The sequence below is a fragment of the Falco punctatus genome, assembly GCF_963210335.1.
Source record: "Falco punctatus genome assembly, chromosome: 5".
NCBI classification, from domain to species: Eukaryota; Metazoa; Chordata; class Aves; order Falconiformes; family Falconidae; genus Falco; species Falco punctatus.
The window spans coordinates 37,805,436-37,824,677 of record NC_137584.1 but is presented as its reverse complement, the minus strand read 5'-3'; the positions used below and the strand labels follow the sequence as shown (position 1 = coordinate 37,824,677).

Genomic DNA, 19,242 nt, shown 5'->3' with positions numbered 1-19,242 from the left:
TATCATTATTCAAGCATAACTTGTTTCCAGCATAATTTAGATATTTTATTTACCAGCTTTTTAAATACAATTAACCTATCATTCTCCCATTGCAAAACAAAAAAAAAAATCCACCATCACTTTCCATTAAACTGTTTTCAGGCACACAGCTGAACCCAGAACTCATATGGAGAATATAATTCAGCCCCAGGTTCCCCAAGCTGCTTTGCTCTGCACAGTGTTACTCTCCTTCGACCCAATACAGCTTTAGTCTGCACCAGATATCATTCAGGGAAGGCAGTGCAGAATAATTCAGCTGAAGCTCTGAACAATAAAGCTCTCATCTCTTGTAATGGCTTTCCTTAAAACCAGATGTTTAGGTCAAATGTACTGATGACACAGAAATGCATCTTACTTTGTCATCTTCAACACCATCATTGTCATCATCCTCATCACAGGCATCTCCTTTGCCATCTTTATCAAAGTCTTCTTGGCCAGAGTTAGGCAGAAGGGGGCAGTTATCCTGGCCAAAAGAAATAATCAACACATTACTTTTATATTACATCAGAATTACTTGCCTGGGCAGAATAGTAGATATGGTACACCAGAGACTATAAAGCAAGAACAATCAATCACAAATACTTTTTTACGTGCCTATTTTCTTCCAAAGATAGTAGTTCATCTGCTTCTTTCACACTATAAAGTGAAATGCATCTGCAAATCATTCTATTTCCCAGCTTTCCTTCTGTTAAAGGGATGTTTCCAGTAAATTTTAGATTAAACTATCTAGCAGAGAACAAACACACCACACACACACACACACACTCTTACATCAACTTTTTATAGACAACCCACAAACTATGTTTGAAGATTACATATAAAATGACCATGTTTGGTTACCAGAAAAATAAAGATACAAGCGAGAGGATCATCTTCAGAAACAGCTGTTCATGCAGAGTTACTAGAATGAAGTAGTACGCAGCAATGAAGTGGAACACTAAGAAAGGGTTTTGAAAAATGTGCCCTTATGCTGTTCTGCAAAACAGCACCTTTGCACTCCCATGCTCTCAATTTATTATTTGGAAATATCTATTTTGTATCACAGCTTTTTAAAGAACGGGTATTTAAAATAAGCAAGTCTTAGGTTCTGCTGAAAAAATAAGTGGCGAAATAGCTTGCCAAACTTTTAACATGTATTCCTTTCAAAAATACTATAATCAGCTACAAATGGATTTCAATTCTACCACTGGCTAAGAATAAATGCAACTATAAAAACCCACTCTATTATTCTCATTTTTTCCTTACATTCTCTGTCTACCTCGGACCAAAACTGAATCTGCCAAGAGAGACAGAAATATCTTTTTTGTAACACATACCCCAAGGAAATGAGTATTATAGTAAGATTCCTAGCCCTATTTTCAATCTCAGTGGTTCTAATAGAATAGATAATTTAAGAAAAAGAGAACTGGGAAGTTTATGGTAATTATCAAAACCTCAATGCAACTCCAATTTTTTATGGCACTTTTTTACCAAATACCTGTGAACAGACTTGACTGTGCAACTCTACACTGGTTACCAGTGATACAAAAAAATACATATTTTTGTAACAACAAAAGAAATCAGTTGAAGCTTGCTCAATTACTTTGTTCACAGCTATATGTTTTTCTGTCTATCTGTATTCTCTGTAGATTTCAGTCCAGTTTCATATAAATCAAGTAGTAAGATGGAAACCTCTCAGGCAGCAAGTTCCTATAAACTTTGCATAAAGAGGTAACAGGGTAGAGGAGAAAGCTCCTACCAGTGCACTCTAATAAAAGACTTTCAGGTATTAGAAAGAGGACTTATTAGACATTGCACCTTCCACCTGGGAACTCAACCTTGAGGAGCAAACCTAGGCTTCTTTGGTTCTTCTACTGACAACATTGTGTGTTGGTATGATAATTCTTACGGGAAAAAAAAATGCTATTTTCATGTGAATGAAAAAGAAATTTACATTAAAAATATTGCTAAGATTTTATTTTTATTATTATTTACAACTACTTGCTTTATTGATGTAGTGCTGCTTAGACAGTAAGTTAATTTTCAGCCACTATCAGCTCAAGGTAGAAAGCTTTGGTTTGCTTTTTTTAGATCAAATTACTCAACCAGGATATTTCGTAATGAATATAAGGACCAGAAAATACTTGGTATTCTTAAGAGGTTTTTTTTGGAGGGGTGGGGGTCCCCTTAATTGAAGTACTTGTGTTTATTAGATCAACACATATTATAGAAACCATTAATCAACCTTTGGAAACAGTTTTTTCTGAATGGGTTCAGCATGTTGGGTTTTTAATGAAAATGAATAATTTGCGCTATATCTTGAGTCTACGTGCTGCACATTCTGATGACAGGAACCAAAAAGGAATATATGAACATCAATTACTAAATCTGATGGACCTAATATGAACAGACAACAGCTACAGTGAGGAAGACCAATATGGGAAGCTCAAATTTCCATCAATGTCTGCAATACTTCTGCTGGTAAAGCCTAGATTCAAAATTCAAGTAGACTACACCTGAGTGACTTCTGATTCTCTCAAACAGCCTGACTTCAAACTTTCCTAGCCTCTTTATCTGTATTTGGGTGGGGGGGGTTTAGCCACTGTAATGGTCTAGAACTCAATTATTTTTGCATTTCTTTCCTAATTTCTAAGCAGAAGTTACTGTGCTAGAACTTCATGAGAGTTTAGAGGTAGATCACTTTAACAAGGAGAAGGAGAAACTGAAATCTTTTGCGTCTTGGGGAAAAAAAATAATCTATAGAAACCTCAGGACAGAAAGCATTGCCCTTGTAGTCATGACTGATTCAGCAAAATACTTGAGCACCTGCCCTAGTGAACACATGTAGGTAATTCAGTGTTGCCAGTGGTCCCATGAGTAGACACTTGCTTATGCCTTCTGCTCAGATAAAGCTCACTTCATCCCAGTTGCTTAATTTGCTTCTGCAAACAGTGTATGTCCCTCTATTGTGTCTGTTATTCAACCATCAGTGAGGCCACCACTCAGAACTGGGATCCAAAGAATTACCTGTTGGGGGTGTCTTCACCCCTCAGCTATTTGGGTCATTGCTAAACAGGTGAATGTGGAACAACTTTCAGCCTGGTTTTGCAGAGCAGTGTAACTGCATCAGGATGAGACATCCAAGCAGGTTCACCATTTTTCAGCAATTTCTGCTGGGAGGAACCTCAGGCCATGGAGCCAAGGAGGACTCAGTGTGTTTCAGATGAACACAGAAGCAGGTCCCAGGGAACATGGTGGGCACCCACTGCTAAATCTACAGACCACCATTTTTCAGCTCCCTGAAGCTTATTTCGTCCTTGGTGTTTCATTTTGTTTTTCACTACAGTGGCACAGCTGCAGCAGCAAGAGTGGAGTCCCCTCCCAGGTCTAGAGCCAAGAGTGGCAGGAAGGTCATTCCCTTGGGAAGATGAGAACTGGGACTCCGCATCTCTAAAAGGTAAGAGGCTGAATCTCCCATCCTCTCCCACTGAGCTTTTGCAATAAGAACTCCTCTGTCTTAATTACTCATATTCATTCCTCTGTTAGGCTCCTATTGCCAAAAATTATCTCAAGCTCTGAATCCAGTTTTCACAGAGTGTGACCTGCTGAACCCTTTCAAAGGAGCGGGTAGTTCAATAAAGGATTTAGATCTGTAGACCTCATGTGGCTGTCAGTGTCTTCTTACAAGCCCTGCAGGTAGGATTTCATACTCGCCTGCACCCAGAGATTCCTGTTTAGTTCTCAGTGTGTGCTCCACACCCATGCTTTAGGTAGCTCCTGCTTGGTGTGTTAACTCTACTCACAAGCATCCCAACCTTCTGTGTATTCTGAATAGGGAGAACAGAAGACTGGATTTCACTTTGAGAATCCCTTACTGAATCTACTATTCAGTGAATACACATTTCACAACATCTCCTAGAAAGTTAGCATGGTCTAACAGTCAAAGCTTACTGAAAGCAACCACCTGCTTGATGCTGAGAAGTGTTATTCACATCTATTTAGGAAAAAAAGAAAAAAAATTTGCTTATGGTATGGCATTTTTATCAACCTTTTTTACTTACCTTTACACAATGGTATGTTGCATTAGCAGCACAGACCAAGTTATTATTAGGCCAGCCATCCAAATCAGAATCTTCACCACATATGCGTCCATCGCCAGCATAACCTGTCCTACATTCACATTTATACATAGGATCACTGAAATGGCCCAGATAGATGCACTCTGCAGACTTATGGCAGCTGTGTGTCTTGTCCTTGCAAGGATTCTCAGGTTCACAGACCTGTAACAGATAGAGCATACTCACTGAAACCTGGTGATGCTTGCAGCCAGCTGTGTACACCTCAACTTTGTCAAGACCAGGCCAGTTATTTAGATGCCTAAAAACAGGAACTTTGTTTTAAGTGTGGTTAGTAAGCCATACTGCTCTGTCAGTTCACAACTCCAGACAATGCATACAGTGAAACTAATTAAAACAAACCACAGGAAAAATTGGACATCATTCAAAAAGCAATTAAAGTGATTAATATTTTGAGAACTCTATCTGCTTTCTTCCAGATGTCATTAATCCCCAGAAATTAACTGCAACAGAAAGTAGACCACACTTACCTCTTTCCTTTAATATTTGACCTGTCAGTATGCAATGACTATCTTATTTTCCTAAATCAGAGACCCTAATAAATTCTCACATTCCCATCAAGTAAGTTTTTACTTCTTTCTTATCGCTTTGCTTATTTTCATTGACAGTATCTGAGAATCTTACACAGATGTTTTACATTTAGACTTCACATGTTGAACTAACCACAGTTTCAACAGCAACAAAGAGAAGGCATCCCATGACAGCCATTTTACCATTTACTTCTTCAATATCATTTCCACTTCCTTCTGCCCTTCACCACTGATAGGTGTTGGCCCAATGGAGTTTAGGGAGTGAGAAACCCAGACATATATGTCTGATGACACTCACATAAACAGCATTATATTTATGGGGAGAATGATCCTGATTCTTCAGTTTCCGATCCCCAGGGCAGGTATGTATACCTGAGAGAAAGGAGTGCAAAGCAGGGGAATGCTTGCTCCTGGCATTTTACATTCATTTGGTGCAACTGTGCAGATGCCTAGAGAAAACAAAACCCTTAAAAAAAACCAACCCCAAATTCAGTATTTTGTTACTCAAACAAAAAATACCTTGGAACAGCAGTTATCTATTTCAGATTATCTTTGTTTGGTACACAAGTTTATCACATGCTTTCATTCACTTATATTTTCAGGTGAGAATTACTCAGTTTGAAAGCCACCAAATTCTCTTTGGCATCACTTACTTGCTTCTCTGTCTTGGCAACTTCCAGCCCTACCCCATAGGGCTGGCTTCCTTTATAGCGTGGAGGACACGGCAAGCAGTGGAAACCTGGATTTGTGTTCACGCAGCGATGGACCTGATTCACCTTAAAGCAAACATCTGACACAGCTATACACTGCAGGAAAAGAAAGAAGAAAGCAATCAGATGGCTGTGTAACTCCTAGATAATGAAAATTTCACAGTGATTTCCTGGTGTTAGTGGAAACAAAGTCAATACCTCATCAAGATCCTCACAGACAGTACCATTGCCAAGGTAACCTGCTGGGCATGGCCCACATGACCAAGACCCATCAGGGTAACTGTTGCATTCTGCTCCAGGAAAGCAAGGATTTGACAAACACCCATCTGGCAAAGACACATACAAGTGTAAAGTAAGTTAGGAGCACACAAGGCATGTCAAACAACTTAAGAAATAGGTATTCTCTGTTCATTATCTTAAATCACATGTGATGCAACAGACTCCTATAAAACCCCTGAGAATTAGGGTTATTAAATGCATTTCATATACTATTGATTTAATGTAAAAATAGTACAGATTGCTACATCCGGTTGAATACATTACAGCATGCTGAAGCCCTGTTTAAGAAACAGATCCTTGTTCAGGAGAAGTCAGTATTAAGAATATATATAAAATCCCACTGATCTAAACAGCAACCAAAACAGTTAAATGTGCTTTCCTGAAAGAAAGATATAATTAGTAGATTTCTGTAGTGTCAATTTATAATTATCCATTAAAGAAATAACAGCAACAAAAATTAGTCAGACTGAATAATAAAGAATGACTAAACACCAACCAATTGGGCAATCCTTCTTATTGCACATATCATGTTGCTTGGTATCTCCCACACATGGCTTTCCTCCATACTGTGGCTCTGGACTGTTACAGAGGCGAGACCTCTCACGAATTCCTCCTCCACAGGTAACAGTGCAGGCAGACCATGGAGACCAAGGACCCCACTGGCCATTCACTGGGTATGCAGAAAAGAAGAGAAAAGCATCACAGGTGATACACTGGGGACAACGTCCCGTGTCAATGACAACAACCCTTTCTTCAGATCCCTGACTGGAGACAGTTTCTCACTATGCACATAGGAAGAAAGATGCTGGCAAAGCCTGACACTGAGATAGCAACAAGTATGGTGCCTTCAAAGCTCCATGCGAAGCTTTCATTTTCTGCAAAAACCAGAGTGTGACCACAGGAAACAAACTTCTGCAGAGTCAAACATGAGCTCAATGGCTTTTTTTATGACAACAGTATGCTCAGTAAGATTGCAGCTATTATTTTGTAATCCATTCACCAGCGTATTTCCAATGGTATTGCTTGACACAGTATAAATAACTTATTTCAGTGATTCTTCTGAATGTTTTATATTAGTACAATTCTACCAATCCTGTTCTCAACAATCCCAAATTTTCTTGAAATACAAACATCTTTGAACCAAACTCTGTGTTTGTTCTTGGTACTGCAAAAGAACCCATAAGGGCAATGGTGTATATCCTTAAATACATAACCTTTTCACTAATTTTACATGCATGGGTAGATAAAAAAATATTTTAAGTGTGTACAGCTATTTAAGTACTACTGCGTTAGAAGCCTGACATCAGTTTCAGGTTCATATCCTGTAAGTGGGGGAAAGAAAGCTAAACACAGGAGGGAATGAAGAAATACATAAAAAGGGAAAAAAGTAAGGGAAAATTATATGAAAGGGAAGTGAGTGGAATGAATGGTTTCTAAAAAGGTTTAAAAGTGTAGATGAGGAAGAAAGAATTATAACAACAATTAAATGTGCTTAGTATCTGTAAAATGTGTATGCAACATGGCTGTCAAGGGACTGTATGTCTATTCCTACCATTTACACCATCAGCTTCCTTTTAGACAGAAAGTGTTTATATTTTCGATATGCAGAAATAAATCATTAGGCTATAAAATGAAAACTTCTCAAACTCTTCATGTTTAAAACCAAATCATAACTTGGGAGGTTTACAAAACCTCCGACTGCACTGTTGTCTTCATTTTAAAAGCACCCTTGTGTGTTATTTCACCCCTAAGCTACAAATTGTATTTTCCATCATAGAAATTCACTGTATTTTAGAGAGACTTAAAGAGAATTTTGTATTTAAAGAGAAGAAACTCAGCTCTAATATTGTTGTGTCACCTTGGATTCAAGGCCACAGACATACCTGGACATGGAACCTTCTCACATTTCTCTGTTTCACGCCCATTTCCCACACAGTTTTTCCCACCCATCTGGGGGATAGGGGAATTGCAGAGGCGGATGCGGGTGATATTTCCTACTCCACAGGTAACTGAGCAGGAAGACCAGGGAGACCAGTGACTCCAGCCACCATCTTGACGTACTGTCAGAAAAAAGAGCAAAACTCAAGGAAACAGCCCACTTGCAGCAGTAATACAAACTCACTTGTGAAGTTAACCTTCTAATAAGCCTCTCACTATGCCTGATGAATGTCCCATCTCTTTCCCACCACTGCCACTTACAAAGGCCAGCATGTCAGCTCAGGCATTCAAGTACAGCTTTCTTAAGATTTTCAGTGACCAACATATGACTAACACGGATGACAGATATTTCACTTAAATATCTGAACTTGTTCCAAAGAAACAGATGCTTTTTTAAAATGCACATGTGGACATCTAGCAGCTTCAGCAATAGCCTTAGGTACTACAGTAGCATGGATATAACAGTTACCTGCAATACTATTACCTACAGTTCTGCAGATTATGATCTTCCTAAGTGCCTTAAATAAAAGCAGTTTGATATTTTGCAAGTCTTCTATGAATACTGTATTCTTAAAGACTACTAAGCTAATGGAATGGGCAATAACCATGAATAAATGACAGATCAAAATGTGGCCCCATGTATCATGATTATGAATTGAGTGTTGTTGAATTGACTTCAAACAAGAGACTTCAGTTCATAATGCTAAAGATCACCCATTATCTTTTTTTGTTTAACAGAGACAAAGCCAAAATACACATAACTAGTAAATTGTTAAAAAAGGGAGAAATATTTGAAAGGGGGAAGATCACAAAGAATCTAATGACAGCTACTTTAACGATGCGTATGTGAGTGTTCAAATACATACTGCACCAATATAAGTGTAAGCATTCATAGGAAATCTTGTAAGCTTGTTTTTGTATAAGTGTAAGCATTCATAGGAAATCTTGTAAGCTTGTTTTTGATTAGAGATGTCTGAAGGAGCTTTAAAGAGGGAGAAATTTTATTACTTACTGCGATGGTCGCATTTCTTAAAGCTGCACATCCTTGTCTGGATGTGTGGGCCTGTACAAGCACTCCTGGTGACATCACATGACCTTCCTCGCATCTGAGTCCCAGAGCCACAGGTAACTGAGCACTTGGTCCAGTCTGACCATGGTGACCAGCCTTCCTCACTGTCATCAGCTGCAGAGCAAAAGGTAAGAAAGAGTGACTTTTAATACTAAGCACTATTATCCCATTCAGAAAATTTTCACTTTTCTTTTTCTTTAGAACGTATACTCGGTCCTTTAGATGTCTCTTTTTCTAATTTTGCTTTCCCAAGCTGCCACTGATGTTAGGGAATTAGAGTTTAATGTAATGAGAGGTTTGCCCAGAAAAGAATCCTGAATCTTCATGAAGTGCGCAGTGTGTTTGCATGAAGCACTGACCTTTGGAGGAAGAACATCTTATCTCCAGAATGAACTAAGCCACAAACTCAAATCCCAACCACCTTTGACTTCAGAATATATGTCAGTACGATGAGATGTGGCCCCACCTCTGAACACAACATAACAGTGAACATGATCAAGAGCACATCATAACAACATGCCCTATGCTCTGAATAAGCAAAATAACCTCTAAATATATTCCAATGCATTTTCATTTAGAAAATCTAAGCAATCATTTTTTTTCTGTAACAGATCTGTCTAGTACATAGCGAAATGTATTGAACCCACACTGAAGTCATCTAATCAGTGAAATTATTAAAACTACTGTCACTCCAAAGTCTAATTCACAGCCTGAAATGTTGTCTTAAATGTGGAAGAAATTAAGGTTCGTAAGTAAAGCATTACACCAAAAAAGGACATATGACAGAGGGAAAAAATAAAATTGATGATAAGAATGACGTAAGAGAGAGGAAAAATAATGTGAACTCATAATAAATGTTGCATGAAACTACGTGAAACTTTTGATCTGGAACTTAAACATCTTCTGCAAGGAGACAGGAAGACATCCTAACCTATATTAGTCTGTTTTAACCAGGCAGTATGGAAAAGAGAAAATAGTGCACAGTACTATTGCAAACCAACAAAAATCAGAATGACCAGGCTTGGAAAACACAACGGGGGAAGAGCATGCTTATAACTTTTAGTGTCTATACTTAGCTAGGCAAGTTATCAGCTTACTTCAACAATCAATAGAAGCACCGAAAAGAAACCAACTCCTCCCGTAGGTAACTAAAAGCAGCCAAGTGACTTCATATGATCTTTGTATACATATAAGTTTTGTATTTGATCTTACCTGCCTTGACCTCTTACTTGTTTTGACATTTTCAACACACTAGTAATGATTTTAAATATTACCAAAAAGTATCTTTCTCTTTGGCTAAATACTCACTATGAGAGCAGACTGGACAGCATTCACCTTCAACAAAAGATGGATCAGCACAGGAGACTGCTGGGCAGGTGATTTGATGGCACACAATTTTAGAATCCTACAGGCAAAGAAATCAACTTACTGACTTGTGCTCACATACAGAGACAAATCAAGGTGAGCATCTGGGGAAGTTTCACGTGTGGAAATTCTTTCATTTATTCTAACTTCCATGGACATGGACACTACTTTTTAAAAATATCAGTAATTCTAGACCAAGCTCTGTGTAAATGTGACCTGATGACCTCAATAGCTGGGCTGGATTAATCCATTCCTGCAGAGAAGAAGAATGTTTCCAAAACCTTACCTGGCAGGTGCACTTGGTGCAGCTATCTACAATCCAGCTTTCATTATCTGCAAAGACACGGCCATCCTGCCAGCAAACTGACTGGTTCTTCAGTGTTTTGTTAGGCCCAATCAATTCCCACATAATTTGGTTCTCTTCAGACTAGATGAAGGAAATGAAAACAAAATGTATACTTCGTAAGAAAACTGTTTTAAATAAACAAAACTGAGACACTATTGGATTTAATGATTCCATTAAAATAGTGTATTTTTACATATTAATGTACATAAAGAAGACTATCTCAGGTACCACAGTTCTTCAGAAAATAGTACAAAGAGTCATGCAATACTAAGGGAAATCTGTTCTTAGTGGTTTTGCTTTCCTCTAGTACAGCTCATCTTTAGATGGGAAGATTTGAGTCCTGTGACATATCATGTAGTAATAAACTTCCTTCAGAAATAATTAACTGATTCAGAATAAGAGGGGCAGACCAGTAAAACATCACCATCATACTTCAGCTATGAAAATCCCATTTATTTACTTAGTTTAGGTACCCTGTGATGTATTCATAAATGGTATAAGCATGGTAACAACACTTTAACAGTACACAGGCGAGGTTGGGTTCATTAGCTTTCAATTCCCAACCCTGCAGTAGCCTTCAAGAGGATTGATTTCTCCTGTGTATGAGTGCATGTGGTTTTTTACACCATTTTTTGTGCTCTTTTACACCTAGTCTGGGAAAACCAAGCCTTCATTAAAGTGTTAAACACAAAAACTATCTACCTAGTCGCTTTGAAAATGTAGGTCATCTCTACGTTATGTAGCTATACCAACAGGTATACACGTGTAATGCAGAAATCTCTATCAATTGCCTTTGTTGTAAAAAAAAACCAACCAAAAAACAACCAAACAACCAACCAAACAAACAAACAAAAAAACAGGAAAGAGCGCTGCACAGCAGACCTCTTTCACTTCTTCAGACTTACAGGTACCTACCACTTTTTGAAGGTTATCAGCTAAGTTGTTCACCACGATGCGAAGGCCGGTAAGCTCTGTGAACATCGTTCCCAGCTCCTCACAGGAGCGGTCACAGAACTCGGCCTTCTCTGGTTTCTCACCCACATACTCCGTTGTGACAGCAGGGCTCAGGTGAAGGATTTCAGTGCTCTCATTGATGGTGTTCACTTCAGCTGGTAGCAAGAGAGGGAAAGAGAAAAGTAGCATATACAAAATTCTTCCACAGATTACAGATTCCTGCTGAAATCACAGGTTGGCACGCATGGGTAGGGTTTAAACACATCTATTTTGGCACAGCTTCATGATAGATTATACCCATGAATAAAAGAGAGGGGTTATATGTCAGCTGGTTCCAATTATAGTCTTTCCCTTCTCAAAATTAAGAGCCAAGCTGTGCCTCACACGGCCCTCACTTTAAAACATTGTTGGCACCACAACACATTAATTTATGAAGAAGGCATAACAAAAAGACACAGTATCAAAAAAGCAAACCAATTTTATCCACTCAGAGCCATGAAAGGTTTCAGAATTTTTATGACCTATGACATTTTTGTGATGCAGAGAAAAAGGCAGGAGAAAGTTTCCTTGCAGAAAGTCATTGTCCTTGTTCTGCCCATAAATTCCATGGTTACTTGGATCAAATTTGGATCATTATGCAATTTATACCAGACTCTGGGCTGCTCTATGTTGCACTACCTTGTGTTAAACTAAGAGGAGCTGTTATAATGACAATTTAATTCCAAGTGAAATGGAGCTCAAGCTAATATCAGGCTGAATATTTGATTTGTCATGGCAAACACTCCTACATCAGGTAGATCGTAATTAAAGCAGATCTTTGCATGAATTATACAAGGAGAACTGGACATGTTCTAGTATCAGTTTAAAAGACCTCACTGTCTATAGCAAATTCTTGAAAAATAATAGAACAGAAAGCATCAACAGTAATTAATAAAAAAATAACATGGGTAACTAAATAAAACAGTCTCTGTTCTCTTAAGCATTTAAATCTCCATCAGGTAAATATCTTATGGAAGCTTTCTCTAAGGACTCTACAGTACACTGAAATTTGGTATCAGCTATACAGAAATCCATGCTGCACTCTCTCAATAAAGACTTGCTTACCAGATTTATAATGTTGTAATAACTCAAGGTTACCAAACAGAAAAAAGAAGCAAAGGATATAGCAATTTAAAAAGAAGAAATCAGCACCAGAACATGCGCCATAAAACATATGCTCCAAAATATCCCAATACCATTAAGTGTTGACAAGTCACAGAAGGTAGCAATGCTTCAAAAATTCTGAAGGCTTGATTTGATACTTGACTATACAATGTAGAGTGTTATATTTAAATGTACAAGCAATGAAGATGGGAGAAAAATATTATTCATTCATTTAGAAGGCTAAAAATAAATGAACAAAGAACCAACACATAAGATGACATTAAGTGATTACTTCTCAACCATACTTAAAAATGATTGGCTTGATGTGCTTCTACATTAGCTATGAAGTATCTGCCGCTAGCCAAGGTCTACAAAAAACTGTTTGCAGTATTCCAGAGTTGAAGTAATTGTCCAGCTTCACTTACAGGACGGGAGAAAACCGATATACCACATAGCAGATCAGAACTCTCTGTGTCATAACTGTTTACTTCAGCTGCTTTTTGATTCCCTGGAAAGAATGCAATTTTCCTACCACATTGAAACACTAGGTTTCTCAGATTTCCTCATAGCACTTCACAGGTCATTAATTTCATATTTTTCAAGCCAACATGGAGTATGTCTTGACCGGAACATTCTGAGGACATTAATAAAGCTGCAATCTCAGCAGGAAACATAAACCAAAACTATGTTAGAAGAACTAAATCCACACTTCCTACTGGTACTTGGCAGTGACTGAAAGAAGATGCCTGGGGATCACTGGGAAATCAGTTCTCTGCCGTTGGCTTCCTGCTAATTTCCTAAGGACCACATGATTATCTTTAAAATGAGAAACCAGAAGAGCAGAATGTGCATCCTTTCACATATGTAAATGTCATTCTGTTGATCTCTCTGAAGAGATTTTATAGATGTGCCTATTTAGGTGTGGTTTTGTCATCTCTCCTACCCAACGCTGTGTGTAAGTCCTCTCTAAAGTATTTGCAGCCAACACACTACACAGATACTTTCCTACCCTCAACCCAACAGCAATCCCAAGCTACCATTTCACAACACCTCACGTTCTCATACCAGGATTAAGGATGCAGTAGGAAAACACAGCCCTGTCTCTAAAAAAGAAGCAGGCCTTTTGTGTCCTCAGAGCTGAGGGCACCTCAGTGGTAACATGTTATGGGACGCTCACATGTAAATAAAGCGTCTTAGTGCCTGTATCTCAGCTCAATGAGTAGGCCATCAAAATGGGAAAATATATACCTTGTGGTCAGTAACATATTGCCCGTGGCTTTTCAACTGTAATAATTAAGCTGGATAGGCAATGCCAGAAAATCAGCCATACACGTAACAAGTCTTTCAAGTAATTTCAATGAACTCAAGCCATAGTGTTCTATTAGCCCTCTTCTGTTGTTGCACAAGTAATTTCCATCTTTTAGTGTTCTTGGTGTTGCAAAGTAAAAGTAAAAATGCCATAAACTGAACTATTTGCTAAATACTTTGCAGGAAGGATAAAACAAAAAAACCAACCCATATCTGTATAATTTATCAGACCTGAAAATTTAACATTTGACAGATGTGATAAAAAATGCATTAAGAAAACATACTCTTCAGCTGTTGCAATAGATGATAAGAATTTCTCCTAAGGTAAGTCTCAGCTCGCAGAACTCAGTTATCCCTTTAGGCTCCCATTGGCTTCCTCTTCATAGTAGAAGTACAGTAACATCTCATTTCTACTTGGTAATATTTCAAAACATTTAGTCACACTGTTGCCCTTTGTGGTAATCAGCCAATAACAATAGAAAAGACTTGCAGACACTGTCTTTTGTTGGTTTTGCTGGTTCAGTCTGTCTATACCTAGGGATCGCATCCGCTTGACTGAGACTGTTCTGCCTCTGACTGCTGAACGTGCCCTCAAGGTTCTAGCTCAGCTTCTGGGAATTTTGTTTCCATTGGTAAATGAAGCAGGATAGCTGAACTGCAGCCTTCCTGAAACCATCCTTATCTTTTATTCAGGTTACAATTAGACCTAAATACGTGTCCTATTTTCCCAGAGCAGATTGGCTCCTCAAGAATTTTCTTCCAGTAACAAAGTTGAAAAACAGTAATTAGTAGTTTCGAGTACTTTCTCAGTAGTTTGACTACCAAAAACAGCTTGGCTGGGAGAAATGACAACTAACAAATGAGCGCATGCCTTCTTGCCTGTGCCATCTAAGGCCACTTCCATTCTAGCCCACCTGACTTGTTTCTAACACTGTCACACTTGTGTCTGACATCCTGCACCAGGGGCACACCTTTAGCATGTATGAAATCACCAACCAATATATTTTATCAAGATTTAAAAACAGACTAATGAGGACAGTTATTTTTTTCTGTGCATATACATATATACACACACCCCTGTATAGGTATATACATATGTATATACACACACATTTATATGTCTTATAGAGACTTTTCATTAAAATATCTCAATACTCTGGCTGCCTTTAAGACCTGCTACTGCTTATTTTCTGGGTTTTGCATAAACAAGGAAAAAAGTTGAGTACAGCCTGCTCAACTAATTTGCTCCATCATGTGTTTTACTGAAGTGACAGAAATAATGGCATTTCAGAGGGCAGAAGTTTCAATTAAACCATGAAGTGCTGACTGCCTTGTGCACCCACATCCCTCTGATGGACTTAGTTGTCTCTGATTCTCGACTGAGCTCTTGCCAGTTACAAACACGGGAAAGTAAAATAGCCAGCACCCCTGTGAGCTCAAGTACAAAACCTTAGTGCATACTTGACAAATTTTCATAATTCTTTCATGATGAATCCAATATACTCCCACACACAGAGGGCTCCCCTCCTGGTGAAGTCAGCATGAACTGGACCAACAAGAACATGTCAGCCTGTCACATACATGCCTTCCATACCTCTCTGGGTTTTTTTTCTTATTTTCCTTAAATTGTTTTGATTAACAATGCTTTGGGATTCAAACCCAAAGTCTTTTTCAGTCAACAAACTTATTGCAAAGGAATTCAGTATCTTCAAGACTTGCAAACTTGTTCATGGACCCATTGAGAGTCGAGAGCAGAATTCAGAAGCAACATTACTAGTCTTGTCTTCAAAGAATCATGGACATCTCGTGGAATAATGTAGCTATTTTCATACATATGCATTTTCCCTTCTATTTCTATTAATTTCTTGCTTGGCAGGTTTTCTCCCAACTTAAAAACAGAGGCTCAGAGTTATAAACCTAAGCAATAACAACTACAATGGTAGGCTAGAGAGTAGAAATGGTATCTCAAGATAGCTAAAAAATATGTTCTTATTACCAGCAAAAATCAACTCATTCTCTTTTTCATTTCAAAGGGATCTGTTGCATGGGTTTAGGACAACATGTCACCATTGACAGTTCTCATTTTCAGAGTCAACTGAATAACATTAATGAGGTAAAAAAGCCTTACTTGACTGGCTTCTCTGGCATCCTTTTCTACGCAGAACATCCTCTATTGAAGTATCAAAGATTAACTGAATATTTTGCAAAAGACCCTGCAATATTAATAATAAAAATAATTAAAAAAACAGTAAGATCACTTTGGGAGTAACTAATAACTGATCTGTCCCAATCTCATGCTACTGACTGGATTCAGCCATAGTAAATATGTAAAAAACAATCTACAAGTCATTAAATCTGACACACAATGAAAAAAATGTGTTTATAGTTTTGTTATATACTATTTCAATACTATAAGCAACAAAATTAGGTATGTTCTGAAATAAGTCATAATAGAAGTTATTAAACAGCTATGGAGATTTGAGCTCATTTCCATAGTGCACATTTTAGATTGTAGTTCTACGAGATATTTGTCATGAGGTCAAAGCCAGCTTTTGAAGTTCCTGCCCCATTGCACCAGCATCCTCAGCCAGTCATTCCCATGCACCATACTTGGCTGCCTCACTTGGGCTGACACTACCCTGAGACAACACTATAAAACCTGACTGTTCTCTGTTCCATTAAAAAAAAAAAAAACTAAAAGAAGAAGAAGAAAATTACTTTAAAACCAGATTACTTCAGTGACCCACTTAACAGCACAGCTCCAGAACCAGCACAACTGGTGGAGAAACTCAGTCATGGAGGGAGGAATGGAGAGGCTGTGGGCAAGAACTTCTGGCTTCCCTTCCAAAACTGGTCACCCCGTGGAACCACACTCCAGCATGTCACACCCTGGCTGACAACTAGATGGCACAACAGGATGAGAAAGAAAGGGCCTCCTGAAATCTTTGAAGCCATGAGTTCCAGTTTGACTTCAGCCCTGACTGGAAAAAGAGCCACCTTTAAAGCATTTGGGACAGATCACATCCCTGTATGAGGCAGGAGGTTATTTTCACTTTACAGGGAAACCAGAAAGTCTGTAATTGCTCCATTTTAAAACAAAAGAGAAAAAAAAAAACAACGTTTTCCACAAAACCAAAAAATATCTCATTTACAGGACTAAATGATCTAAACATATTGTTCGAATCTCTTTTTTGGGTTTTTTTGTTTGTTTGTTTTTTAATAGAAACAAGTTTATTTAGAATTGCAAACTAAGATATTTTGTTAGGGGATGGACCAACACCACATGCTTCAGCTCCATTAAATTTTTTTTTCCTTCCACTTTCAAATAAAATTTAAAACCATTGACAGTCTCAATATGACTTGAATAGATATTCAATGAAAAAATTGTTCAAGAAATTTCCACAGAATTCTACAAATCACCACAAAAACGCAACATGTTTAGAAGTCTTACGTGTGGAAAAGGAAATAGATGCTTACATAGGAAAGACCGTAAACTGGTTTTGTGCACTTTTCCTGGACCTAGACTTTGCTTTACAAGTCCTTTGCTTTCAGGAACCCCAAATTCACTCAATGTAGATCCAGCAATGAATAAAAACACACTCTGGAGAAATTCTGCTTAGGAACACTTGTGACCCCACCAAATCCAGGAGACATCAGTAGAACAAAACTGCACCTATTGCATCTTCTTAAACTACTTGCAGTTACTTTCTTACCTCACCAGAGACCCAAGCTTCTCCAGGTTACCTACCCTGAAATGATTCTCCCGAATGGACCCTTTCGCCACATACATTCTGCTGTTCTCTGCTTTCAGTTGCTCATAGAAAGGCTCCTCCAGGATGAAGCTGTCAATGAGGTCACAGCCAACATAGAGGTTGTAGTTCTCCCCTGTTATTTGCACAGTGAGGTTCTTCCACTGTGAGTCGGCAAGGTCCACATCTTCCAAAGAAATCACGTTCTGGAAGCCATCCACCCAATAGATGAGGTCCAGGGTGTTGGCCCGGCCATTGGAAATGATCTCAAACTGCCTCTCACTGATGCCAGGACCCTCTAAAGCAAGGATAGTGCCTCTAGATTGCCTGTCCTGTCTCAGGGTGGCTGAAAGGATAAAGCCCTCATTCTGCCGTATGAGTCTGACAATCTTTTTTAATTTCTCTGGTTTACATGGAGGTATATGGTCAAACCGAATGAAACGATATGCTGGGATAGTGGGGTCTGGACCTCGAAATAATTTTGCTCCAACTGTCTTTCGGTTTATGTTACTGATCTGAAGTAAATCAAAGGTAGTCTCCTCTTCCTTGTCACCATCTGAAAAAGTTAACAATGTGTGACAATGTGTCTATAAAAAGTCTTATAAGAAACAACTCTGCATACTAAGTAACAGCAATTATATGACAGATGTAAGGATCAGCAGAGAAAACCCAGTTCTTTCCTACTTCCACAAACAGAACTGTTCCTATGAGCATGCAAGTGAATCATATTTTCCACTTGTCATTTTCATTTACTTATATATATACATGCTGTGTGTCATGTGTATACCTACACATGGATTCACGTAACAATGTATTCATTAGGTATTTTATATATATATATAAATAGATAAGGAAGTTGAGCCAATTTCTATATTTTGACTATCAGCTAATAAAAATAAAATTATGAGAAAGCATGTGGTCACATGACAACAGGAAGCAATAGATTTGCTTTCTAAAGATTCAGGCCAAGAAGTCAGATGTAAATGAGAGTCTGGCACTATGCCAATTTACATTCTACTTATATTTGATTTATAGAAGTCTCTCTTTACCTCTGTCTTTTTTTTAAAATGTTCACCCCACTCAATGATTCTGTTTGTATTACTTTCACCATACAATTCAACTGCAGAGGAAAGTATAATAGCAATTATTTCTGAGATTATATACATTATGATCAATAATTTTTAAAGAAAGCAATTTTGGGATATTTTTGGGGAAACTTCATTTAGCAGTAGTAAGATGTATCTACCAAAAATACCCCCAGCAACTACTATTCCAGGCAATTCTAAAAAATCATATATGCTTATTTTGCCCATTGTAGCTCAGGTAAGCCAGTGTTTTATACCAGCTTTTAGGAGTTACAATATATATATAGTTAAGAGGTGTCAGAACTTACCCTGAGCATTTGAGGAAACCCACAGGGTTATCAAAACAGCAAGCCACAACAGCCCACTCCTCTGCAGCATAACTCCTATGAATAAACCAAAAAGTAGTAAATATTAGGGAAATAATATTTATCAACTACAAGTACCTTGCAAAATGCCACAGGCAAAACTCTCATTATAAGCAACTATACATACAAAATCAGAATTTATATCTTGTCTGATTCTTGTAATACTTATTCTGGGGTCATTCTTGATGTCAGAAATAAAATGTGAAATCTAGTGAAGAGCAATTCTGGAGGATAAAGCTCCTTTTTT

General features: G+C 38.1%; 2 protein-coding genes across 2 annotated transcripts in view; one reads left to right on the top strand and one right to left on the bottom strand.

Annotated features, from left to right (window-relative positions):
- LOC308064285 (UPF0669 protein C6orf120 homolog) overlaps positions 1-19,242 on the top strand; it is a 361,466-nt gene that overhangs the window by 102,745 nt on the left and 239,479 nt on the right. The window lies entirely within an intron of this gene.
- The window catches only part of THBS2 (thrombospondin 2), a 34,280-nt gene that overhangs the window by 13,922 nt on the left and 1,116 nt on the right, over positions 1-19,242 (bottom strand). Inside the window, exons 2-14 of the mRNA XM_080388498.1 lie at positions 18,939-19,013; positions 17,545-18,101; positions 15,925-16,009; positions 11,307-11,500; positions 10,332-10,472; positions 9,989-10,085; positions 8,624-8,794; positions 7,557-7,733; positions 6,170-6,343; positions 5,593-5,720; positions 5,338-5,490; positions 4,080-4,298; positions 395-502 (exon numbers count right to left, since the gene is read on the bottom strand). Coding sequence (XP_080244624.1) covers positions 395-502; positions 4,080-4,298; positions 5,338-5,490; positions 5,593-5,720; positions 6,170-6,343; positions 7,557-7,733; positions 8,624-8,794; positions 9,989-10,085; positions 10,332-10,472; positions 11,307-11,500; positions 15,925-16,009; positions 17,545-18,101; positions 18,939-19,013 — 2,279 coding nt within the window. The remainder of the gene's footprint in view (positions 1-394; positions 503-4,079; positions 4,299-5,337; positions 5,491-5,592; positions 5,721-6,169; positions 6,344-7,556; positions 7,734-8,623; positions 8,795-9,988; positions 10,086-10,331; positions 10,473-11,306; positions 11,501-15,924; positions 16,010-17,544; positions 18,102-18,938; positions 19,014-19,242) is intronic.